Source organism: Scyliorhinus canicula, chromosome 1, assembly GCF_902713615.1.
Source record: "Scyliorhinus canicula chromosome 1, sScyCan1.1, whole genome shotgun sequence".
Taxonomy (NCBI): domain Eukaryota; kingdom Metazoa; phylum Chordata; class Chondrichthyes; order Carcharhiniformes; family Scyliorhinidae; genus Scyliorhinus; species Scyliorhinus canicula.
Window position 1 is genome coordinate 99,513,579 of NC_052146.1, and position 25,829 is coordinate 99,539,407.

Below are 25,829 nucleotides of genomic sequence, written 5' to 3' on the forward strand. Positions count from 1 at the left end.
TGCAGGATATGTTTTAATTTTGTTTTCAGTGTTGGAGCCAAAGCCAGACAGAGCAGGTGTACTGTTGATCTCTCTGCTATGAAAAGGCCATCTCTTGATCATTTGGTGAATTCAGAATTATAGATGTTCTCAGTAGTGAATGTGAACCTAATGTGCTTCTGTTAAAACGTGTTTCTTCTGGATGTTGTTTGGGAAGTTATTAAGGATTACTTAGTGTTGTATTCTTTGGGGGTTGTATTTGAATTGATGTTTGCTAAGATGTTCACTGCATGTTTAAAAAGATTAACTTGAATTTATAGAATAAACATTGCTTTGCTTTAAAAAATACTTTTCCAAATCTGCTGTACCACGCCTGTAGTGTGGGCCGTATGCTCCCCATACCACAATCTATTAAAAGTTGTGGGTCAGATGAACTCCATGAAACACTTTGGGGTTCTCTAAACATTAGCCCGTAACAAAGTGGAGGCTCGTCTGGGATAAAGGTCTATCTATTGGATTGGCTTAGTGAGCTTAAAGACACTGAGGGGTGAGCATATTGTGGTTGCTTTTCAGGTGTGGTATTTCAGTTTAAGTAGGGAGTGTGTTGTGGACCATGGCTCTTTCAGAGGCTCTTGGTGGTGGAGACAGTCACACGCAGTACCTTATGGACAAAGACTAAAAGCAGGCTGTTAGATTTGTCAAAAACATTGCAGTTAACATTACCTGACAAAATGCAAAAAGAGGTAATTATGGCGGTGGTTAAGCATTTAAAGTTGCCAGAGATACAGTCTGGCTCATTAGAAATGGCAAAGATCCGGTTGCAGATTAAGCAACTTGAACATGAGAAAGAATTAAAGCAGTTTGAATATGAAAGAGAGGAAAAAGAAAGAGAGAGAGAAAAAGAAAAGGAGAGAGAAGAAAGGAGAAAAAGAATAGCCCTAGCAGAACAAAAAGACAGAGAAAGGGAGATACAGATCAGGGAAAAAGATAGAGGGCGGAATTCTCCGCTCCCGGGAAAAATCGGGAGGGCCGTCGTGAACTCGGCTGAGTCTCACGACGGCCTCGGAGGCCGCTCCTCGCCCCCTATTCGCCCCTCCCGGCGGGGCCAGGAGCGGCGCTCCGTAACTCTCGGCCGCGGGGGCATTGCGCCGAGAATGACGCGGCCGGCGCGCCTAATGGTGTCAGCCATGCGCAGGTTGGCCGGCTCGAACACGCGCATGCACGGCTGACGTCACGACGTTGGCAGCTCGAACCCGCGCATGCGCGGTGGCCGTCTTTCCCCTCAGCCGCCCCGCAAGACATGGCGGCTTGATCTTGCAGGGCGGCGGAGGGGAAATAGTGCGTGCGTCCGATTGAGACGCCGGCCCGACAATCGGTGGGTACCGATTGCGGGCCTATCCCCTCCCGAGCACAGTCGTGGTGCTCATTCCCCACCAGATCCCCTACAAGCCCCAAACGGGCATCTCCACACCCGTTTCACGACGGCAGCGACTAGGTGTGGTTGCCGCCGCCGTGGGGCGCAAAATTTGTCGGGGGGCCCTCCCGCGCAGCGAGGGGAGCGGAGAATTGCGCTCAGAGAGATTGAACTTCGGAAAATGGCTATGAAACATGACAGACAGTTAAAATTGGCAGACGTAAAGGGAAACGTACAGTTGGATGATAGTAGAACATAGAACAGTACAGCACAGAACAGGCCCTTCGGCCCTCAATGTTGTGCCGAGCAATGATCACCCTACTCAAACCCATGTATCCACCCTATACCCGTAACCCAACAACCCCCCCCCCAACCTTACTTTTTAAGACACTACGGGCAATTTAGCATGGCCAATCCACCTAACCCGCACATCTTTGGACTGTGGGAGGAAACCGGAGCACCCGGAGGAAACCCACGCACACACAGGGAGGACGTGCAGACTCCACACAGACAGTGACCCAGCCGGGAATCGAACCTGGGACCCTGGAGCTGTGATGCATTTATGCTAACCACCATGCTACCGTGCTGCCCTAAATAGTGATGAGGATAGTGAGAAAGAGTATCAAAGTCGAAGGCTTGGTGGGGATCTATTTAAATATGTCCAAGCATTGCGAAGGTTAGACGAGAAGGAGGTAGAAGCCTTTTTCATTTCATTTAGATAGCTAAACAATGAAATGGCCACAGGACATGTGGGCATTACTGATTCAAACAAAGCTGACAGGTAGGGTGAGTGAGGTGTTTGCATCACTACCGGAGGTGGTATCTGGGACGCATGAGGTGAAAAAATCCATCTTGGGTGCAGATGAACTAGTGCCTGAAGCGCACAGACAAAGGTTTAGAAATTTCATAGAATTTACAGTGCAGAAGGAGGCCATTCGGCCCATCAAGTCTGCACCAGCTCTTGGAAAGAGCACCCTGCCCAAGTCCACACCCCCACCCTATCCCCACAACCCAGTAACCCCACCCAACACGGAAGGCAATTTTGGACACTAAGGGCAATTTAGCATGGCCAATCCACCTAACCCGCACATCTTTGGACTGTGGGAGGAAACCGGAGAACCCGGAGGAAACCCACGCACACACGGGGAGAATGTGCAGACTCCGCACAGACAGTGATCCAAGCCGGAATCGAACCTGGGACCCTGGAGCTGTGAAGCATTGTGCTAACCACTATGCTAATTTAAGGAAAGAATTTAGTCAAACATGCATGGAGTTTGAAAGGCTCAAACAGAGTAATTCTGGTAGGTGGATAAGGGCTTTGAAAATAGACCAAACGTAAAAGCTCTCAGAGAAATTATACTTTTGGAGGAGTTTAAAAATTCAATTCCTGATGTAGTGAGAATTCATGTGGAAGAGCAGAGGATTAAAACTGCGAGGTTAGCAGCAGCAATGGCAGATGATTATGAATTTGTTCATAAATCAAAGCTTGGTTTCCGACATCAGTTTCAGCCTGTGACGGATAGAAACTGGGGACATGAGAAATACTCAAGTGCTAAAGGTAAAGGTGATCGGATGGGAGATAATAAGGACAGAGTACCTCAGATTAAAAAAGAAATCCAGGAGGGTGACAGAGACTTGAAAAGTTTCAAATGTTTTCACTGTAATAAACTAGGCCATGTAAAATCACAGCGTTAGTGGTTGAAGATAAGCACTGGGAAGGCTGATGTGGTAAAACAGGATAAGCCTGTGGGGTTTGTTAAAGTGGTAAAGGAAAGCCAAGTGAAGCGAGGGAGGTGCAAAAGATTGTAGCCTGATCAAGAAGTGATTGATAAGAAGGTGCCAGATCTCTTTAAAGAATTTACTTGTGTGGGTAAAGTTTACTCATGTGTATCAGGAGGAGCAGGTAAATAAGTCAAAATTTTAAGAGATACGGGAGCTAGTCAATCTTTAATTATAAGAGATGAGGAGTTATGTAGTTTGGGAAGAATGTTGCCAGAAAAGGTGTAATATGTGAATTCAGGGTGAGAGGAGTAGTGTTCCATTAAATAAGGTAAGGTTGGAAAGTCTAGTGAAGAGTGATGAAGTGGTAGTCGGAGTCATAGAGAAACTATCTTGTCTAGGAATGCAGTTTATCTTGGGTAATGACATAGCTGGATCGCAGGTGGGAGTGATGCCTCCTGTGGTTGATGAACCAGTGCAAAATCAGACAATTGAAGTGTTGAAGGATGAATATCCTGGGATTTTTCCGGATTGTGTAGCAACAAGGTTGCAAAGTCACAGGTTAAGACAAGAGGATAAATCAAAGAGTGAAGATGAAGTTGAAGTGCAATTATCAGAAACAATTTTTGATCAGATGGTTGAAAAAGAACAAGAACAGGTGAAGGATGAGGTGGATATTTTTAGTTCAGGAACATTGGTGGAGTTACAACAAAAAGATATAGAAATAAAACAGATGTATCAGAAAGCATACACAGAAGAGGAATCGCAATGTATACCAGAATGTTATTACCGTAAAAGTAATGTCTTGATGAGAAAATGGAGACCTTTACATATGCAGGCGGATGAAAAGTGGGCAGAAGTTCATCAAGTAGTATTGCTGGTAGGGTACAGAAAGGAGGTGTTGCGAGTTGCACATGAGGTACCAGTGGGAGGTCATTTGGGAATAAGGAAAGCGCAAGCTAAAATCCAGAAACATATTTATTGGCCTGGACTACATAAAGATACAGTTAAATTTTGTTAATCATGTCACACATGTCAAGTGATAGGGAAACCTCAAGCAGTGATAAAACTAGTGCCCTTAATACCCATTCCAGCATTTGAGGAATCTTTTACAAGGGTCCTAATTGATTGCGTAGGACCACTTCCTAAAACAAAAAGTGGGGATCAATATCTTTTGACGATAATGGATGTGTCTACTAGGTTTCCAGAGGCCATTCCAGTACGTAATATTACAGCTCAAAAGATTGTGGAGGAGTTATTTAAATTCTTTACTAGATATGGACTACCCACAGAAATACAACTGGATCAAGGATCGAATTTTACTTCAAGGTCATTCAAAGAAGCTATGGATAGATTAGGAATAAAACAATTTAAATCAGCTGCGTACCATCCAGAATTGCAGGGAGCATTAGAAAGGTGACATCAGACATTCAAGACAATGTTGAGGGCTTATTGTCAAGATTATCCAAAGGATTGGGATAAAGGGATTCCACTCGTACTGTTTGCAATTAGGGATGCACCTAATGAGTCAACCAAATTTAGTCCTTTCGAACTAAGTTTTGGTCATGAGGTAAGAGGACTACTTAAAAATTATTAAGAAAAAATTGGTGAGTGAGAAATCGGAAATTACATTATTGGATTACGTGTCAAAATTTTAGGGAACGATTAAATAGAGCAGGTGAATTGGCTAGACAACATTTAAAAGTTGCACAAAATGTGATGAAACTGGTCAGGGACAAGAAATCCAAAGTTCGTAGTTTTGCCAGTGGAAATAAAGTTTTAGTGTTGTTACCAGTGATAGGTGAGCCTTTAGGTTTTTTGGACCATATCAGATTGAAAGGAAAGTAAGTGAGGTGAATTATGTGGTAAAAACACCAGATAGCAGGAAGACTCACCGAGTGTGTCATGTGAATATGCTTAAAAGGTACTTTGAAAGGGAAGGAGAGCAAAAGGAGGGGTTTCAATGATTCTAACTCAAAGTGACAAACCAAATCCAGATGACTGTGAATTTGACATACCTCAAATTAAATTGGAAAACGAGGATGTTCTTAAAAATCGGGAAAAAATGTTGAGTTACTTTCCAGAGGAAAAACGAACTGACCTGAAAGAGTTATTGATATCACATGGGGACGTTTGTGGAGATAAATTGGGAAGTACTAAAATGGCTATACATGATGTAGATGTGGGAAATGCTGTTCCGATCAGACAACATCCATACAGACTTAACCCTTTAAAACTGGCACAGGTTAACAAAGAGATTGAGAGTATGCTTAAAAATGGCACAATTGAAGTGGGTTGCACCAATGGAGCTCACCCATGTTATGGGTCAGGGTTTAGGCATCATGGAGATCACCTGACCCACAACTTTTAATAGACTGCGGTATGGGGAGCACACGGCTCACTCTGCAGGTATACTACAGCAGAAATGGACCAGTGTTTTTTAAAACAAAGCAATGTTTATTCTATGAATTCAAGTTAACCTTTTTAAAGCAAACAGTGAATATCTTAGCAACCATTAATTCAAAGATAACCCCCAAAGAATACAACACTAAGTAATCATTTAAGCTGTCCTTTTAACATCCAAAAGAGTGAACAAACCTTTAAACAGGAGCACATTAGGTTCACATTCACTATTGATAACATTTATAATTCTGAATTCACCAAATGATCCAGAGATAGTCTTTGGATGGCAGAGATCAGTGGCAGCTCACTGGAAAACCCAGACACACCCAAGCTTTTCTCAAAGTGAAACTAAAAAGCAGAACCAGAGCTCAACTCCACCCACATCACTGCAGTAACATAAGCAGCTAACCATTTCTTAAAGCGACATTCTCATGACACCCATAATGATGGTACCAAAACCAGACGGAACCCAACGGTTATGTGTGGACTATAGAAAGGTTAATAGTTACAAGAATTGACTCTTATCCTATCCCCGTTTGGAGGATTGCATTGAGAAAGTGGGACAATCAGCTTTTATTTCCAGACTGGATTTACTTAAAAGGTTACTGGCAGGTACCTTTATCCTAAAGGGCGAAGGAGATTTCAGCTTTTGTGGCTCCAGATTGTATATATCAATTCAAAGTTATGCCATTTGGCATGAAAAACTCACCAGCCACATTTCAACGGTTAACTAACAAAGTTGTTTCAGGATTACCCAATTGTGCGGTATACATCAACGATCTGGTAAATTTCAGCCTGGCATGGAAAGAACATTTAAAACATCCGATGGAGTTATTCGATCAACCTCAGAAGGCGGGTTTGGTGATAAACCTAGCCAAAGGTGAATTTGGGAAAGCCCAAGTCACTTTCCTTGGCCATACAATCGGACAGGGTCAAATCGTCATACGGGATGTGAAACCAAGAGTTACTGAGTTTTCAATACCCGTGAGTCGAAGGGAAATAATGCGATTTCTTGGCATGAGTGAATTTGATCGAACATTTGTGCAAATGTTTTGTAGCGTGATGGACTTGCTGAAGAATTTCAGTGGACAGCAGACTTTCAACAGGCATTTGTCGGCCTGAAAACTGTGATAACCAATGCTCATGTGTTGGAGAATTACAAGGGACTCTGTGATCAGATTGAACTATAGTATCTACCTTTAAGGGGAAATACCGAGGCGTAGCGAAATGGACAGATCGTGCAAGGATCTTCTCGTTGAGACTGTCAATCGAGAAGGATTTCAGTTGGAGGAAGAATAACAAAAATGGACTATATTATTATATCTGTTTGCATGTGTTGTTTTTCTGAAACGAAAAAGTATATTTAGTGTGCGCATTTCTTAAAGGATAGTGAAAAGGTGAAAAATGAAACCATCTTGAAGTTGATGGTTTGTTTTTTTTTCTTGGGGGAGGTGTCATGCAAGAGTACCTTTAAGAAATGGGTGTTTAAGAAATGTACCTTTAAGAAATGCATGTTTATCAGTGATGTCAGAGTGTGTGGGGAGCTGGGCTGTGTCAGCATTTTATATTTGTTTCAGGCTGTTTGCTGCAGGGTGTGCTTTAGCTTTGTTTTCAGTGTTGGAGCCGAAGCCAGACAGAGCAGGTGTACTGTTGATCTCTCTGCCATGAAAAGACTATCTCTTGATCATTTGGTGAATTCAGAACTATTAATGTTCTCAGTAGTGAATGTAAACCTAATGTGCTTCTGTTAAAAGGTGTTTCTTCTGTCTTCTGGATGTTATTTGGGAAGTTATTAAGGATTACTTAGTGTTGTATTCTTTGGGAGTTGTATTTAAATTGATGGTTGCTAAGATGTTCACTGTATATTTAAAAAGGTTAACTTGAGTTCATAGAATAAACATTGTTTTGCTTGAAAAAATATTTTTCCATTTCTGCTGTACCACACCTGTCGAGTGGACTATGTGCTCCCCATACCACAATCTATTAAAAGTTGTAGGTCAGGTGAACTCCATGACACACTTTGGAGTAATCTAAACCCTGGCCCATAACACTTGGCACAGGAATGCCTGCCGTACACAACCGATTTAAGAAGTCTTTGCACAAAGATGGGAGGTAAGTGAAAAGAATAGATTTTTTAAAAACTTGCAAATTTAAATTTAAGATGACGGGGATTTGTTTTAAATATAATGGGTCAAAAGAATTAATGAACCCTGAAATCACTCATTATTGAATCATAAATGTTATGACACTAGCTTTGCCCACGTTCAAACATGTGCTACATGGAGAATGGCCATTAGCTGTCCTGCACAAAGTGATTTACATCAGATTTCATAAGTCTTTTTACTGAAAGAAAATGAAGTATTGGTTGTCACAACACAACAGGTAAAAGAAAATCCCTAAGCCATTTAATCTATTTGCTCCTTCCTGAGTAAATGATATCTGAATTTTCTATGTTTATATCTCTACATAAAGTTTACAACAGGAAATAATCAAAGGTTGCTCAGTGACCTTTCCGTGTTCAATTTCTAATAATCTCCTGAGCACAAGTTTGCCACCTCAAATACCTCATAGAGGTACTGGAGCGGTTCGGGCTTGGAACAGGGTTCACCGCTTGGGTAAAGCTCCTATACAACGCTCCCATGGCGAGTGTACGGACCAACAATACCAACTCCCAATACTTCCAGCTGCACAGGGGCACCAGACAAGGATGCCCACTGTCCCCGCTGCTGTTCGCACTAGCAATCGAACCGCTAGCAATCGCGCTCAGGGCAGCAAAAAATTGGAGGGGGATCCGAAGGGGAGGTAGAGAGCACAGAGTCTCACTCTATGCGGATGATCTGCTCCTCTATATCTCGGACCCACAAAGCAGCATGGACGGAATCATAGCGCTCCTGAAAGAGTTTGGAGCCTTCTCGGGCTACAAACTCAACATGAGCAAAAGTGAGATCTTCCCAGTACACCCGCAGGGGGGGGGGGGGGCCAGCACTAAAGGGGCTGCCGTTCAAACAAGCCCGAAATAAATTCCGCTACCTGGGGATCCAAATAGCCCATGACTGGAAAGGGATCCACAAATGGAACCTCACCAGCCTGACGGAGGAAGTTAAAAAGGACCTGCAAAGATGGAACACACTCCCGCTCTCCCTCGCGGGGAGAGTCCAGACGCTCAAAATGAACGTACTGCCCAGGTTCCTTTTCCTGTTTAGATCCATTCCGATCTACATCCCCAAGGCCTTTTTCAAAGCGCTGGACAAACATATCATGGCGTTCATATGGGGGGGGGTAAAAATGCTAGGATCCCAAAGAAGGTCATACAAAAAACAAAATCCAGGGGGGGGCTAGCCCTCCCGAATCTACAATTCTACCACTGGGCGGCAACAGCCAAGCGAGTAAGGGGATGGATCCAGGAGCCAGAAGCCGAGTGGGTGCGTGCGGAGGAGGCCTCCTGCATGGGAACCTCCCTCCGGGCCCTCGCCACGGCAGCACTCCCATCCCCACCCAAAAAACACTCCACCAGCCCAGTGGTGACAGCCACCCTCAAATCCTGGAACCAACTGCGGCAGCAATTTGGCCTGTACAAAATGTCGGACAAGGCTCCCATCTGCAACAACCATAGGTTCAAACCAGCACTGACCGACGCCACCTTCAAAAGGTGGAGGCAGGACGGGGGGACACTGACAGTCAGGGACCTATACACGGACGACAGGATCGCAACACTGGACGAACTGACAGAGAAATTTCAGCTAGCTGGGGGGAACGAGCTACGGTACCTGCAGCTCAAAAACTTCCTACGAAAGGAGACAAGGACGTACCCACAACCGCCACGACAGACACTATTGGAAGACCTACTGGACGCAAGTATCCTAGAGAAAGGGAACTGTAGTGACATGTATGACCGACTGGTAGATAGGGACGACACCGTACTGGACGCAACAAGAAGGAAATGGGAGGACGACCTGGGGATGGAGATAGGGTGGGGACTCTGGAGCAAAGCACTGCATAGGGTCAACTCCACCTCCACGTGCGCAAGGCTCAGCCTGACGCAACTAAAAGTGGTACATAGAGCCCACTTAACGAGAAACCGTATGAGTAGGTTCTTCCCGGAGGTGGAGGACAAATGTGAGCGGTGCCAGAGAGGCCCGGCCAACCATGCCCACATGTTCTGGTCTTGCCCCAGACTTGTGGAGTACTGGACAGCCTTCTTCGAGGCTATGTCCAAAGTGGTGGGGGTGAGGGTGGAGCCATGCCCGATAGTGGCGGTCTTCGGGGTTTCAGACCAGCCAGATCTATTCCTGGGGAGGAGGGCGGACGCCCTTGCCTTTGCCTCCCTGATTGCCCGCCGTAGAATCCTGTTTGGCTGGCGGTCAGCAGCACCACCCAGAGCTGCAGACTGGCTGTCCGACCTCTCGGAATCTCTCCAAATGGAGAAAATCAAATTCGCCATCCGAGGGTCGGACGACGGCTTCCACAGAACGTGGGAGCCATTCATGCAACTGTTCCGGGACCTGTTTGTGGCCAACGTACATGAGGAAGAATAGTCGGGTGGCCAAGAACCAGGGGAAAATGGACGGGAATCGGGGGAAGGTAGCCGGGGGGGGGGGGGGGGAATACGGGCTCGGTATGGGGGTTTGATGGCAAGCCAAGGCCCAAAACCAAACTATAAATAAATGCCTATAAACATGTGCCTCGGCCATATTGGGGAATGTAAAATATGTATGCTGGCTAAAGGGGGCGGCCACAATTATTGTTAAGAAGATGCTTACCTGTAAATATTCATGTTAAATTTTTGTGTTTTCCTTTTTTTTTTCTCTCTCTCTAATAACTTGTAATTTGTCATATATAAAATATGAAAACTCAATAAAAAAACATTTATAAAAAAGTTTGCCACCTCATACCTGTTTAAAAGCACGTGCTGGAGTTGCTTGTGCACCAGAGCTCTCCAAATATGTCTCCCAGGAAAAGTCTTTGGTATCTTTATACTCTGTAAAAAAAAGTGTGCAGTGATGTCAATTAAAATAGTAATTTAGGTAATGGAGGTTTTAAAGTTTTAATCTGGACATAGCGGTAGTTGGTTAATATTTTTGATGAAATATTCATCAAATATTCTGCTGTTTAAACAGGATTCATATTTTGAAGTGAAATAGAAACTAACCAGGTGGTGTTGTAAGAGGTAATCCAGATGCCTGACATGATCCAACTGGGCGTATATATGGACTGCTGGCATCACACCTACGAACAGAAAAATATTCCAAAATCGACAATAATGCTCAATTCTGCCAAATGATGCAACAAACCTCCCTGACTGCAAGTTAAGCCTAACCTTCTTGTCACTCACATTAATTAAAATTAAAAATTTCAATTAAAAACAATAAAATTAGTACAATTTGAAGAAAAATCCAAGAACTAAAATTTCAAGAATCCACAAAACTTATGTTTTCATTAAGGACCAAGAGGATGCCAACTTGGTTCATCAAGGTCTGCAGGAATGGACCTTGGTGGATACACCTGGAAAAAACAACCTGGTAAAACGTACAAGGGGTACCCCGAAATGATAGACACTAACAAATTATAATCAATGGATAGTCTGCAGTTCACATAGGCATTTTACAACTTAAAACTCAGCTTACTGCGAAACTACTTGGAAACTGAACTGGGACCAGAAGCACTGTCACTTTCTCTTGTGGCGTGCTCATTTCCTTTCTGTCCCCAGCTTCTTGAGGTCAGTGTACGTCAGTCAGCATGAGGTGGCAGCGTGTTTTGTGAAAGAAACATTTTTGTGGAAAGGGGAGCACTTTACCCAGAATGTAGAGGAGGGGAGGAAAATGAATATCTGTACAGTCCCAACCAAAGGACATAGATTCCATTCTCTCAGGTCGAACCCCAACATTGTTAGATTTAGATGTATTGTGACGTGTACCGAGGTACAATGAAAAGTATTGCGCTGCGTACAGTCCAGGCAGATCGTTCCATACATGAAAAATATTGGATGAGATGTAGGAAGAGGGTGTGTGGGGAGAGCTCGCAGAGAGTCGCCACACTCCGGCGCCATCTAAACCTGTTGACAAAAGTGGTGGATGTTGTTGTTTGGCATATCAACTTCTACCTTGCAGAACTTCTTACCTTCCCCTAGACCATGACCCCACCACTAAACATCAAGCCATTGTTTCCAGGACTGTCACTAACTTCATTTCCTCTGGAGATCTTCCCTCCACAGCCTTGAGCCTCATCGCACTCACCCCTTCGAAAGCCTCCTTTCACCCTCTTTCGAAAATCCATAAACAGGACTGTTCTGCAGACCAATCATTCCAACCTTTTCCTGCCTCCATGAACTCATTTTTTCTCCCTTTGCCCAGTCTCCCCCACCTATATTTGTGATTCTTCCAACAACCTATATCATTTCAACAATTTCCAGTCTGCTAACCCTACTGGCCTCCTCTTCACTGTGGAGATCAAATATCTCTACACCCACATCCCCCACTAAGGTGGTCTGAGGGCTCCCCCCTTCTTCCTTGAACAGAGACCCAAACAATCCCCACCCACCACCTCTGCCTGGCTGAACTTGGTTCTCTCGTTGAACAGTTTCTCCTTTAACTTGTTTCACTTCCTCCAATAAAAAGGTGCTGCTGTGTGTTCCCATATAGGCCCCAATTACCCGTCTTTTTATGGGATATGTGGAACATTCCTTGTTCCAGTTCTTGGGGTGGCACAGTGGTTAGCACTGCTGCCTCACATCACCAGGGACCCGGATTCATTTCTGGTCTTGGGTCACTATCTGCATGTAATTTGTACATTCTCTCCGTGTCTGCGTGGGTTTCCTTCAGATGCTCCTGTTTCCCCCCAGTTAAAAGATGTGTTTAGATGGGGTTACAGGAGTGGATCTAGGTCGGGTCTAAGAGGGCTGGTACAGACTTGATAGGCCGCATGGCCTCCTTATGTACTGTCAGAATTCCATGGTACTCAGGTCCCACCCCAACCGCCTATTTTTCGGTTTCATCAATGATCAGTGCCACTTCCTGCTCTTGCCTGAAAATGGAAAGTTTCATCAAGTATACTTCCAATTTCCAAGCTTCTTTCACGTTCAGTGTCCCCACTTCCGGGGGGGTCAGGCTATTTACCGATATTCATTACAAGCTGACTGACTCCCTCAGCTACCTTGATTATGCTCCCTCTTCCACAAATAATCATTCCATCCTCCCCATTAGTCTGAAGGTGCTCCCTTCCACAGCTACACTTCTGGCATTTCTTCCTTTTCCCTCAATTGAGGATTCCTATCCTGCACTTCTCCACTCTCACCTTCCCGTTCCTCTCAGAACCGTATTAGGGTTCCCTTTCTTCACTTTCCACTCCAACAACCTCCACATTCAAAGGATCATCCTGTGCCATTTTCACCACCTCCAGCGTGATGCCACCATTAACCACATTGTCTCCTCCCTATCAGCAGTCTGAAAGGACCCTTTCCTCTGCAACACCAGCTCATCCCCTTCCTCCGGCACCCTACCGTGTAACTTCTGCCCTTCACTTCCTCTCACCTCACCGCCCAAGACCCCAAACACTCCTTTCAGGTGAGCAGGCATTTATTTGTACTCCTTTCAATTTAATCTTCATTTCAAAAGTTGTTTCCAGACAGCTTGATAACTTAAAAGAGATAATTGCTTTCTGAAAGGAATTCAAACCTGCTGTTTGGAAAGGGGAACAAGAGTATCAATACCAAGTCTTAAGGACAGTAAGAGTACCGTGTGCTGGGCCACACCTTTGAAAAGGAGTTTCTGGTTTATGGGGTCTTGTTATTAAATTGGAACAGTTAAAGGGGGAATTTATTAAGGGTTATACATAGATTACCAGAGTAATGTGGGGTATTTATGTTTGTAGTTGATAAAAATGCTTACTGTGTGTGTTTATAAAAATTTTAACTAAATTCGTAGAATAAAGCTTGTTTTTTGATTAAAACCACCAAAGACCTCTGCTGAATAACATCTGAAAGGCAGGCTCTTGTGCACATCGTAACCAAAATCAATAAACAGTTGTAGGTCAGGTGATTTCCATGATATACTTTGGAATTTTCTAAACCCTGGCCCATACAGACTCAAACATCAACTCTGTCCCTCTCTCCACAGATGCTGCCAGATCTGCAGCATTTTTCCATCTCTTTCTGTCTTTATATCAAGGGATATGGATGTTGGATAAATAACCCATCCTTTACCCCAACACAGTATACACAACAATGACAATTTGGAAAGAAATCTTCCAAGAATCGGATGCCAAACCTCCAGGGGCTGGTTTAGCACAGGGCTAAATCGCTGGCTTTGAAAGCAGACCCAGGCAGGCCAGCAGCACGGTTCAATTCCCGTATCAGCCTCCCCGAACAGGTGCCGGAATGTGGCGACTTGGGGCTTTTCACAGTAACTTCATTTGAAGTCTACTTGTGACAATAAGCGATTTTCAGTTCATTTTTCAGTTTCAGGTGTCTATAATTTACAGCTCTCATTGCATACAGTGTTCTTGAAGTCAATATTGGTGGCAGGATTGATGCTGCATTCGCAAATGTACTCTAAGACAACATAATTCACCAATACAGCAGATCAGAACTACTTTAGTTTACATAAATCACCAAATAAACAGCAAATATGAGGCACAAAATTCATGACCAGGACTTTATCGTCGCGTGGCATTCCTGCTCAAAGTCAACAGATCTTTGCTGTGTTAATGTTGAATTTGTGTTACAATTAAATACATGTCTGGGAAAAACTTGAAGAGTCTGTGACTTTGCCTTGGCGACTTAGAAATAAACCTGCTTTAGGTAGAGACTAGCTTCAGACTCACTCGCCCTCAACATACAACTGCTGAAATTACCAGGCTCCGTCATACCCATGATGATACCTGCTGCAGGCAGGACCAGAAAACGCTGGCCTATGTGTCCCATATAATAACTTGATTCTTATTCTGCATTCCATTGCATAAAGTAGAATCAAATTAAATCTTAACAGCGTCCTTCACACAAATATATCACTGTAGCACGGTAGCACAAGGGGCTAGCACTGTGGCTTCACAGCGCCAGGATCCCAGGTTCGACTTCCCCGCTGGGTCACAGTCTGCACACTCTCTCCGTGTCTGCGTGGGTTTCCTCCCTCAGTCCAAAGGTGTGCAGGTTAGGTGGATTGGCCATGCAGAATTGCCCTTTGTGTCCAAAAAAAAGGTTAGGAGGGGTTTTGGGTTACGGGGATAGGGTGGAAGTGAGGGCTTAAGTGGGTCGGTGCAGACTCAATGGGCTGATTGGCCTCCTTCTGCACTGTATGTTCTATCCTGGCTTCATTCCAAACAGGGTTTAAAGAGATTTCACACACACACACACACACACACACACACACACACACACACACACACACACACACACACACACAGGAGAGCAGTTGAAATCACCTACCTCAAAACTTCAATTACAGTTTAAAAAACTAACAGTCTGGAAACATAACTTTTTTTGAAATCAGAGCTACACATTTCAAATGATGTAAATGTACTGCAGCATTCGCAAGGTTTATGATGAAAGCTAATATGTGCCCCAACAGAATTACAAATTAATGCATTCCAGATTCTGTACCAATAATCGTAGCCGTCATCCCAGTTGTCAAAGTGTATCAGCAGGCGGTTATCCACAATATCAGCAATAGTAGCCACACATGTAAGGGAGGGGTTCTTCTTATCGACGGCCTCCAACTTCATCCCCCCTCGGAAACCAGAAGGGGTGATAGGCTTCAAACAAAAAAGAAAATTTGACATTTTAGTTTGACATCTAAAACAGTTGGTCTGTAATGTAACACTAACCTAAAGCTAGCACTAGCCTCAAATTCTGCAGTTTGAGTACAGCATTTTAAACACTTACCACATTCAACGACCTGAAGAGATTTTTAGGGGCTGCTTGAGCTTTACAAGACTTTAAGTAGGAGACACTATCTTTGTATCCTACAAAGTAAAAAAAAATCAAATTGATAGGAATTTCTTTCAGCGCAAATTCATGTAACAATAATTTAATGTGAAGAAAATAAATGTCAAAGTACAAGGGAAAATGCCATGTTACTTTGTCTCCAAAGATGCTAAGCTTTCACAATTAAAATTCAGATTAGTCCCATAAAAAGTACTATACAGTCTATACAGTACTGAAAAGTACAATAAAGGAGGCGTGGAATATTTTTGGAATCATGTGAAACCAGCTTATTGAAAATTTGTCATAAAGATTGAAGGGAGTGCAATACCTTAGTGAGCACACATGCACATCATTCAAGTGCTAGGACTGTCATGAAAATGCCAAACTCTTAAATAATGTTGGTCTTTCAACTGTAAAATGTTAGCAGCAAACAACAGATAAATAAAATACATATCCTCTTTCAATGCACTCGTGTCAAAATAGAATACTTTATGGAGGTATTCAATATCCTACTGTATTTTTATTTCATCTCTATCTGCAGCCCTGTGTTGGAGCTGAAGCTCCGCAAGCCGCAAGTCCCCCCCCCTACCCCCACCGGTGCGGTGCCCTGCGCCAGCCCCCACCCTGTAGGACTGGAAAAAGGAATGATCCACATACCCCACAAAAAGAAAGATTCTGTGGCCGCAAACAGGAATCCAGATGGTGTGTTGCCTCCCGGGTGCCAGGGCCAAGGATATCTCAGAGCGGCTGCAGAACATTCTCAAGGGAGAGGGTAGGCAGCCAGAAGTCATTGAGCACACTGACACAAATGATGTAAATAGAAATAAGGATGAGGACTTGAGGAATGATTATAGAGAGCAGATAAAAAGGTTAAGAAGCAGGACCTCGAGGGTGGTAATCTCTAGATTACTTCCAATGCCATGTGCTACTGAGGGTAAGAACTGAGAATATGGCAGATGAATGCGTGGCTAAAGAATTGGCGCAGGGGACAGGGATTCAGATTCTTAGAACATTGGGATCTTTTTAGGGGCAGAGCTGACCTGTTCAAGAGGGACAGGTTGCATCTGAACTGTGGGGAGACCTATATCCTGGGGGGCAGATTTGCTAGTGCTACAAGGGATGGTTTAAACTAATTTGGCAGGGGGATGGGATCCTCAGCACAGGGAAGCAAATGAGGGGCTGAAAGGATATTCAGTACTCAGCAATGGCAAGCTGAATAGACACGATAGGCAGGAGCACGGCAGGGAGCTGGGAAAACCTGTTGGATTAAACTGCATCTATCTCAATGCAAGAGGGCTGACAGGTAAGGCTGATGAACCCAGGCATGGATAGGTATGTGGGGCTGGGGTATTATAGCCATAACTGCAACGCGGCTACGGCTAAGGGAGTGACAGGACTGGCAGCTTAATGTTCCAGGGTACAGGTGCTTTAGGCGGAACAGATGTAGGGGGTGGGGGTGGAAAGAGAGAGCGAGTTTCATTTTTGATTAAGGGAAGCATCACAGCAGTAGTCAGAGATGAAATAACCAAGGGATCATCCAACAAAGGTTTGTGGGTGGAACTAAGAAATAAGAAGGGGATGGTGACCTTATTAGGGTTGCACTATAGGCCCCCAAATAATCAACGGGAATTAGATGAACATGCAGGGTGATTGGGGAGAGTTGTAGGAGTTGCCATAGTATGGGATTTAAATTTTACTAACATTGACTGGGACTGTCACAGTATTAAGGGTTTAGATGGGGTGAAATGTGTTGAGTATGTCCAGGAAAGTTTCCTCAGGAAGTTTGTGGAGAGTCCTACTCAGGAAAGGGCAAAACATGACCTACTCATGGGCAACATGGCAAGGCAAGTGACCAAGATAACGGTGGGGGAACCACTTTGGGACCAGTGACCATAGTTCTATTAATGTTAAAATAGTTATGGAAAGGGTCAAAATTAGTCTGCAGGTGCAAGTTTTAAATTGGGGCAAGGCGAATTTTGATGGAATTAGACAGAGCTTGCAACGGTTGATTGGAGTAGCTTGTTTGAAGGCAAAGGTACTTCTGGGAAGTGGGAAGCCTTTAAAAGTGAAATAACTAGAGTTATTAACTAGGGTGAAGACTGGCAGGAATACAGAACCCTAGATGACAAACCATATTGTGGTTTTGGCCAGAAAAAAAAAGGCGTCATGGATCAGGTACAAGCAGCTGGAATCAGGTTCCCTGGAGATGTACAGGGGTTACAGGTGTATACTCAAGAAGGAAATTAGGAGGGCAAAAAGGGGGCATGAGGTACCTTTGGCTGAGAGGATTAATGTTAATCCAAAGGGATTATTTAAGCATAATAAAGGAAAAAGAATAACAAGAGAGAGAATAGGACCCCTCAAGGCCCAAAGTGGACGCATATATGTCGAACCGCAGGAGATGGGCGAGGTTCTCAATGAATATTTCCCCTCAGTGTTTACCTGTGTGGCAAAATTTGGCTCTAATCGGTCCATAAATTGGATCTCGAACAACGATGAGTCAGAGTACAGGAGGGAGATCGAGATCTGAGTGGTGTGGTGTAACAACAACAATCTCTCCCTCAATGTCAGCAAAACTAAAGAGCTGATCATTGACTCCAGGAAGCAAAGTATTGTACACATCAGTGGTGCGGAGGGACTTCCGGTTGCGGCCATGCTTAGCTAGGTCGCACGTTCGGCAGCTCCCACCAAGAACGGACTTTTGAGCCCTTTTGAGGAGCCCCAACGGCATTTGTTCCAAGGTTCCCAGTGTGGGATGGTAATAGTAAGGTTCTCTCAGCACTGTATGGAGTCGACCTGGAGTGGAGCGGTCAAAAAAGTGGTTTTGGAGCAGCGGAGAGAGCGGGGGAGGAAAAGCAAGATGGCGACGGGTGGAGATCAAGCAGTGTGGACACGGTGGTTGCGGGAGCAGCAGGAGTTCCTCAAAAACTGCAATGCGGAGCTGAGAGCATAAATACTGGCGCCAATGAAGGCGTCGATAGAAAAGCTGGTGGAGACCCAGAAGGCCCAAGGGGCGGCGATTCGAGAGGTGCGGCAGAAGGCCTCAGAGAACGAGGATGAGATTTTGGTCCTGGCGGTGAAAGTGGAGGCGCACGAGGCGCTACACAAGTGGCAGGAGAAGTTTGAGGACCTGGAAAACAGGTCGAGGAGGAAGAATCTTCGGATTTTGGGTCTCCCTGAAGGAGTGGAGGGGTCTGACGCTGGGACATATGTAGTTACAATGCTCAACACGCTGATGGGCGCGGGAGCTTTCCCGAGGCCCCTGGAGGTGGATGGGGCTCATCGAGTCCTGGCAACGAGGCCCAAAGCCAACGAGCCGCCAAGGGCTGTAGTGAGGAGGTTCCACCGCTTTATGGACAGGGAGTGCATCCTGAGATGGGCTAAGAAAGAATGGAGCAGCAGGTGGGTGAATACAGAGATCCGTATCTACCAGGACTGGAGTGCGGAGGCGGCCAAGAAGAGGGCTGGTTTTAATCAGGCCAAGGCGGTTCTTCATTGGAAAGGAGATGAATTTTGGAATGCTGCAGCCAGCGCGATTGTGGGTTACGTTTCAGGACCGTCACCATTATTTTGAGACGCCAGATGAGGCGTGGACCTTTATTCAGACTGAAAAGTTGGACTCAAACTGAGGGTTTGTTGTGGGGCAGGTGTTTATCGTATTGTGGGGGTGTTCTTCTTCTGGTTTCGGGTTGGGAAGAGGGGACATGGGAAGGGGTGATTGGATATGATGTGGGGGTTGAGAGAGTGTGGGCGCCGATACTGTAGGGGCAGGTCCCCGCTGATGAAGGGGGGTTTGGAGGCCCGGGGTCGGGGAGCTGGGGCGAGGTCGCAGAAAAAGGAACTGCGCCATGAAGCGCGGGGCCGGCTCGGATGGAAAGGCTCGGCTTTTTCCTGCGCTAAGGAAGGGTGGGGCGGGGCCTGGGGGGAAGGGCGGTGCTGGAGGAGAGCGCATATTGATCGGCAGAGGGAGGTGGGGTATTCCCACACTGGGGGGTCGTTGGAATGGCGGGAGGGGCCGGGGTCAGCAGGAGTCAGCTGACTTACGGGAGCGTAATGGGGGGAGCGTAATGGCTGGACGGTGGTCTGGCTGGGGGGGGTGGAAGAGACTGTGTTGCTGCTGTATTGGCCAAAGGGGAGCTGGAGGTAGAAGAGGGAGTTGGGGCGGGGGTCTGCTGCCTGGGGGACTGGAGGGTGCGGGAGGCGCGGGCACGTGGCTGGCCTAAATAAGGGGATGGCTAGTCGCCAGGTGGGGTGGGCGAGTAGCCCCCTGATCCAGCTGATAACATGGAATGCGAGGGGACTGAATGGGCTGGTCAAGAGGGCCTGGGTGTTCGCGAACTTAAAGAGACTGAAAGCAGATGTGGTCATGCTTCAGGAGGCACACTTGAAGGTGGCAGATCAGGTCAGGCTGAGAAATGGATGGGTCGGGCAGGTCTTTCAACACGGTGCTGGACCCAGCACTGGACCGGTCCAGGTCCAGGACGGGTAAGAGGCCGGCTGCGGCCAAGGTGCTCAGGGGGTTTATGGACCAGATGGGAGGAGTGGATCTGTGGAGATTTGCCAGGCCGGTGGCCAGAGAATTTTCTTTTTTCTCCCACGTCCATAAAGCCTATTCCCGGATAGATTTCTTTATAATGAGTAGGGCATTAATCCCGAAAGTGGAGGGAACGGAATATTCGGCTATAGCCATCTCGGACCACGCCTCGCATTGGGTAGAGCTGGAGTTGGGGGAGGAGAAGGACCAGCGCCCGCTATGGCTCCTCAATGTGGGACTGTTTGGCAGATGAGGAGATGTGCGGGCGGATTCGGGGGTGTATTCAAAGATACATGGAGGCTAACGATAATTGGGAGGTGCAGGTGGGGGTAGTCTGGGAGGCTTTGAAGGTGGTGGTTAGGGGAGAGCTAATTTCCATTAGGGCCCATAGGGAAAAGAGAGAGAGGAGGGAGAGAGAGAGATTGGTGGGGGAGATATTAAGAGTGGACAGGAGCTATGCAGAGGCCCCAGGGGAGGGGCTGCTTAGGGAGCGACGAAATCTCCAAATGGAATTTGATCTATTGACCACGGGAAAAGCAGAGGCGCAGTGGAGGAAAATGCAGGGGCTGTATATTAGTATGGGGAGAAGGCGAGCCGGTTGCTGGCACATCAGCTGCGTAAGAGGGAGGCAGCGAGGGAGATTGGTGGAATTAGAGATAGAGGGGGGAATACTGTGCGGAGTGCGGTGAGAATAAACAAGGTATTTAGGGACTTCTATGGGGATCTGTATAGGTCTGAGCCTGGGGGGGGGGGAAAGAGAGGAGATGCGGCGATTCTTGGATCAACTGAGGTTCCCGAGGGTGGAGGAGGAGCAGGTGGTTGGTTTGGGGGCTTCGATTGGGCTAGAGGAGCTGGTTAAGGGATTGAGGAGCATGCAGGCGGGGAAGGCTCCGGTACCAGACGGGTTCCCTGTTGAATTTTACAGAATGTATGTGGATCTGCTGGGCCTGTTGCTGGTGAGAACTTTTAATAAGGCGAGGGAGGAGGGGACCCTGCCCCCGACAATGTCCTGGGCACTAATCTCGCTGATTTTGAAGCGGGACAAGGATCCATTGCAACTTGGATCGTATAGGCCGATTTCATTTCTCAATGTAGATGCTAAGTTACTGGTGAAGGTTCTGGCTATGAGGATTGAGGACTGTGTCCCGGGGGTGATCCATGAGGACCAGACGCGGTTTGTGAGGGGCAGGCAGTTAAACACGAATGTGCGGAGGCTCTTAAATGTGATCATGATGCCCTTGGTGGAGGGGGAAGCGGAGGTAGTGGCGGCTATGGACACGGAGAAGCCCTTTGATCGGGTGGAGTGGGAGTATCTCTGGGAAGTGCTTAGGAGGTTTGGGTTCGGGGAAGGGTTCATAAGGTGGGTCAGGCTGTTATATGGGGCCTCAGTGGCAAGTGTGGCTACGAACCGGCGGAGGTCAGAGTACTTTAGGTTGTACCGCGGGACGAGGCAGGGGTGTCCCTTATCCCCCTTGTTGTTTGCACTGGCAATTGAGCCGCTGGCCATGGCACTGAGGGAGTCTAGGAACTGGAGGGGATTGGTCTGGGGGGGGGAACACAGGGTGTCGTCATATGTTGCCGACCCAGTGGAGGGGATGGTGGGGGTTATGCGGATCCTTGGGAGTTTGGGGTCTTTTCGGGTTATAAGCTCAACGTGGGGAAGAGTGAGGTCTTTGTGGTGCATGCGGGGGACCAGGGAAGGGGGATAGACGAGCTGCCGCTGAAGAGGGCGGGGAGGAGCTTGCGATACCTGGGGATCCAGGTAGCTAGGAGCTGGGGGGCCCTGCATAAGCTCAATTTGGCATGGTTAGTGGAACAGATGGAGGAGGATTTCAAAAATGGGATGTGCTGCCACTCTCCCTGGCGGGTAGGGTGCAGTCGGTCAAGATGACGGTCCTCCCGAGGTTCCTGTTTGTGTTCCAGTGCCTGCCCATCCTAATCCCCAAGGCTTTTTTTAAAGCGGGTAAGCAGGAGCATTATGGGATTTGTCTGGGCGAATAAGACCCCCGAGGGTGAAGAGGGTGTTTTTGGAGTGTAGCAGGGACAGAGGGGGGCTGGCGCTGCCGAATCTATGTGGCTATTATTGGGCAGCTAATGTGGCGATGATCCGTAAGTGGGTAATGGAGGGAGAGGGGGCGGCGTGGAAGAGGCTAGAGGTGCGTCTTCTTGTGTGGGTACGAGTCTGGGGGCGCTGGTGACGGCACCTTTGCCACTCCCACCGATAATGTATACGAGTCCGGTGGTGGCGGCGACCCTGAAGATCTGGGGGCAGTGGAGGCGACATAGGGGCCTCAGTCTGGTCTCCGATACGAGAGAACCACAGGTTTGTTTCGGGTAGGATGGATGGGGGGTTTCTGAGCTGGCATCGGGCAGGGATTAAAAGAATGGGGGACCTATTCATCGATGGGACTCTAGCGAGCCTAGGGACGCCAGAGGGGAAATTTGGGTTACCTCCTGGGAATGCTTTTAGGTATATGCAAGTGAGGGCGTTTGTGAGATGGCAGGTGAGGGAATTTCCGCTGCACCCAGCACTAAGGATTCAGGACAGGGTGATTTTGGGCGTATGGGTTGGAGAAAGCAAGGTCTCGGCGATCTATCAGGAACTGCAGGAAGTGGAGGAGGCCTTGGTGGGGGAGTTAAAGGGCAAGTGGGAGGAGGAGCTCGGGGAGGAGCTGGATGAGGATCTGTGGGCTGATGCCCTGAGTAGGGTTAATTCCTCCTCCTCTTGAGCCAGGCTCAGCCTAATACAGTTCAAAGTTGTTCATAGGGCACATATGACGGGGGCGAGGATATGTAGGTTTTTTGGGGTGGAGGACAGGTGTGCGAGGTGCTCGGGGAGCCCAGTAAATCATGCCCATATGTTTTGGACGTGTCCGGCGCTGGAGGGGTTCTGGAGGGGCTTTGCGAGGACGATGTCCAAGGTGGTGAACACCTGGGTCAAGTCGAGCTGGGGGATAGCATTATTTGGGGTATCGGACGAGCCGGGAGTGCAGGAGCCGAAAGAGACCGTTGTTCTGGCCTTTGCGTCCCTGATACCAGCGGAGGATCCTATTAATGTGGAGGGATGCGAAGCCCCCAAGTGTGGAAGCTTGGATCAACGATATGGCAGGGTTCATCAAGCGGAGAGGATAAAGTTTGCCTTGCGAGGGTATGTGCAGGGGTTCTCCAGGCGGTGGCAACCGTTCCTAGACTTTCTAGCGGAACGTTAGGTGGAGGTCAACAGGGGCTGTTTTTTCTTTTTTGTGGTTTAAATTAGAGTGGGGTGTTTTCCTTACTGGCGTGTTTATTTGTTAAATAATGGTTATTGTATTTTGTTGGAAATCCCATGTATAATTTTTGCTTGTTTTGTGCTTTATTCTTTTTTCTGTTTGGAGTGTTTTGTTGAAAATTTGAATAAATATATATTTTTTTTTAAAAGATCAATGGTGCGGAGGTAGAGATTGTTGACAGCTTCAAACTACTAGGTGTGCACATCATCAACAATCTGTCCTGGTACATTCACGTTGACGCTACCACCAAGAAAGCATAACAGCGCCTATACCTCCTCAGGAAACTAAGGAAATTTGGCACGTCCACATGCACCTTAGAAAGCATCCTATTTGGCTGCATCACAGTCTGGTATGGCAACTGCTCGGCCCAAGGCCGTAAGAAACGACAGAGAGTTGTGAATACAGCCTAGTCCATCACGCAAATCCACCTCCCATCCATTGACTTTGTCTACACCTCCCGCTGCCTTGGGAAAGCAGGCAGCATAATCAAAGCCTCCTCCCACTCGGCTTACGCACTCTTCCAACTTCTTCCATCGGGCAGGAGATACAAAAGTCTGAGAACATGCACAAACAGATTCAAAAACAGCTTCTTCCCCACTGTTACCAGACTCTTAAGTGACCCTCTTATGGACTGATCTGACCTCTTCACACATCCTCTCTACGGAGTAGTACTGCAATCCTGTATGCTTCACCCGATGCCTGTGTCTTATGTATTTACATCGTGTATTTATGTATGCCCTATGTTTTATTTCATGTATGGAATGATCTGTCAGACTGTACGCAGAATAATACTTTTCACTGTACCTCGGTACACGTGACAATCAACAAATCCAATCCAATCTATTCATCTTTCGTATCTGCCAGTTGAAATGGATCCCATCTCTTAAAATCCCCCCTAATCTCCTCCACCAAAGTTATCGAATTCTACCGGTGGATTGTAGCCCATTCGCTCGTCACCTGAATCCAATACCCAAGCCTTTCCCTAGCCTCCTTGAATGTCAAGTTAGACCCCGCCCCGCCACATCCACTGAAAACCACCTCACTCTTCCCGACACTCAACTTATACCCAGAGAAGGCCCCAAACCTCTCCAATATTCCCATGATCAGACTCATACTCTCCAGCGGGTCTAACACAAACAACAACAGGTTGCCATGGACAACGACACCCGGTGCTCCTTACTCCCCCTCACAATCCCCTCCCACTCCACTGACCCCCTAAGTCCATTGCCAAGTGCTCTATCGTCAGCACAAACAACAATGGCGACAGCGGACATCCCTGTCTTGTTCCCTTTATAGTCCAAAACTCCGTGAACCCATCTCATTAGTATGAACACTTGTCACCGGGGCTACATACAACGTCACAAACTTCAGGCCAAACCCAAACCTTCCCAAGATCTCCAATAAATACCCCTACTCCACCAGATCAAAAGACTTCTCTGCATCCATAGACAATAGCCTCCGGCACTCACCCCACTGACGAAGTCACAACCACATTTAACAGCATCCTGATGATACTAGAGAGCTGCCTGCCCTGTACAAAACCCATTTGATCCTCAGCGACCACGCCTGGCATGCATCCCTCCATCCTCCCCGCCACTAACATAGCCAGCACTTTCACGTCTGTGTTAAACAACAAAATGGGCCTATACGACCCACACTCCAACGGATGCTTCCCATTATTCCGGATTAGCATGATCGACGCCTGTGTCAGGGTCTCATGGCACTGTCCTCACTAGCATCCGTAACAAATGCTGTGCCAACTCTGCCAGAAGGCCCTGGAGCTATATATTGAATTATAGTCATTATTAATAAAAAAAATTGTTTACATTTACAAACCTGGTGTCTGTAGTTATTGGGTAGCCAGAGACCAAAGACTTGATATTTTCTAAGAATTAATTGTTAATTTCAATTGTGTTACAACTCCAGATCAAGAGGGGGCTGGAATTGACCGCCCACTGGCCAGGGTGTCATAACACCAGTTTGACTCCATTCATAGAATTTACAGTGCAGAAGGAGGCCATTCGGCCCATTGAGTCTGCACCTGCTCTTGGAAAGAGCACCCTACTTAACCCCACATCTCCAACCTATCCCTGTAACCCTGCAACCCCCCACGGGCTAGGAGCTGGCCTAGGAAAAGTCATGGTTGATCGACAGGGGCGAGGGGCAAGCCCCCCCCCCCCCACCCCCCCCACCCTCCCACCACCACCAGACTGGTTATGTGGAATGTTCGTGCATTGAACGGGCCGGTTAAGAGAGCAGTGTGTTCGCACACCTGAGAGTTAAAAGCGGTCGTGGCCATGTTACAGGAGAAAAACCTGAAGTAGGGAGACCAAATTAGATTGAAGGAGGGATGGGTCGGGCAAGTGTTTCATTCAGGACTGGACTTTAAAATAAGGGGGATGGCTATCCTGATTAACAAAAGGGTGACATTCAAGGTGGGAAGGATAGAGGCAGACCCAGGAGGCAGACTTGTTATGGTTTGCAGGAAACCAGAGCGAATGGCAGTGGTGCTGGTGAATATATATGCCCCAAACTGGGACAATGTCGTGTTTGTCAGGAAGGTACTGGGAAAGATCCCAGACCTTGACTCGCACC

General features: G+C 46.8%; 1 protein-coding gene across 1 annotated transcript in view; it reads right to left on the minus strand.

Moving 5' to 3' along the window:
- The window catches only part of LOC119974417 (lethal(3)malignant brain tumor-like protein 4), a 115,518-nt gene that overhangs the window by 58,943 nt on the left and 30,746 nt on the right, over positions 1-25,829 (minus strand). Inside the window, exons 6-9 of the mRNA XM_038813682.1 lie at positions 15,390-15,469; positions 15,108-15,259; positions 10,665-10,741; positions 10,408-10,493 (exon numbers count right to left, since the gene is read on the minus strand). Of these exons, the coding sequence (XP_038669610.1) occupies positions 10,408-10,493; positions 10,665-10,741; positions 15,108-15,259; positions 15,390-15,469 (395 nt within the window). The remainder of the gene's footprint in view (positions 1-10,407; positions 10,494-10,664; positions 10,742-15,107; positions 15,260-15,389; positions 15,470-25,829) is intronic.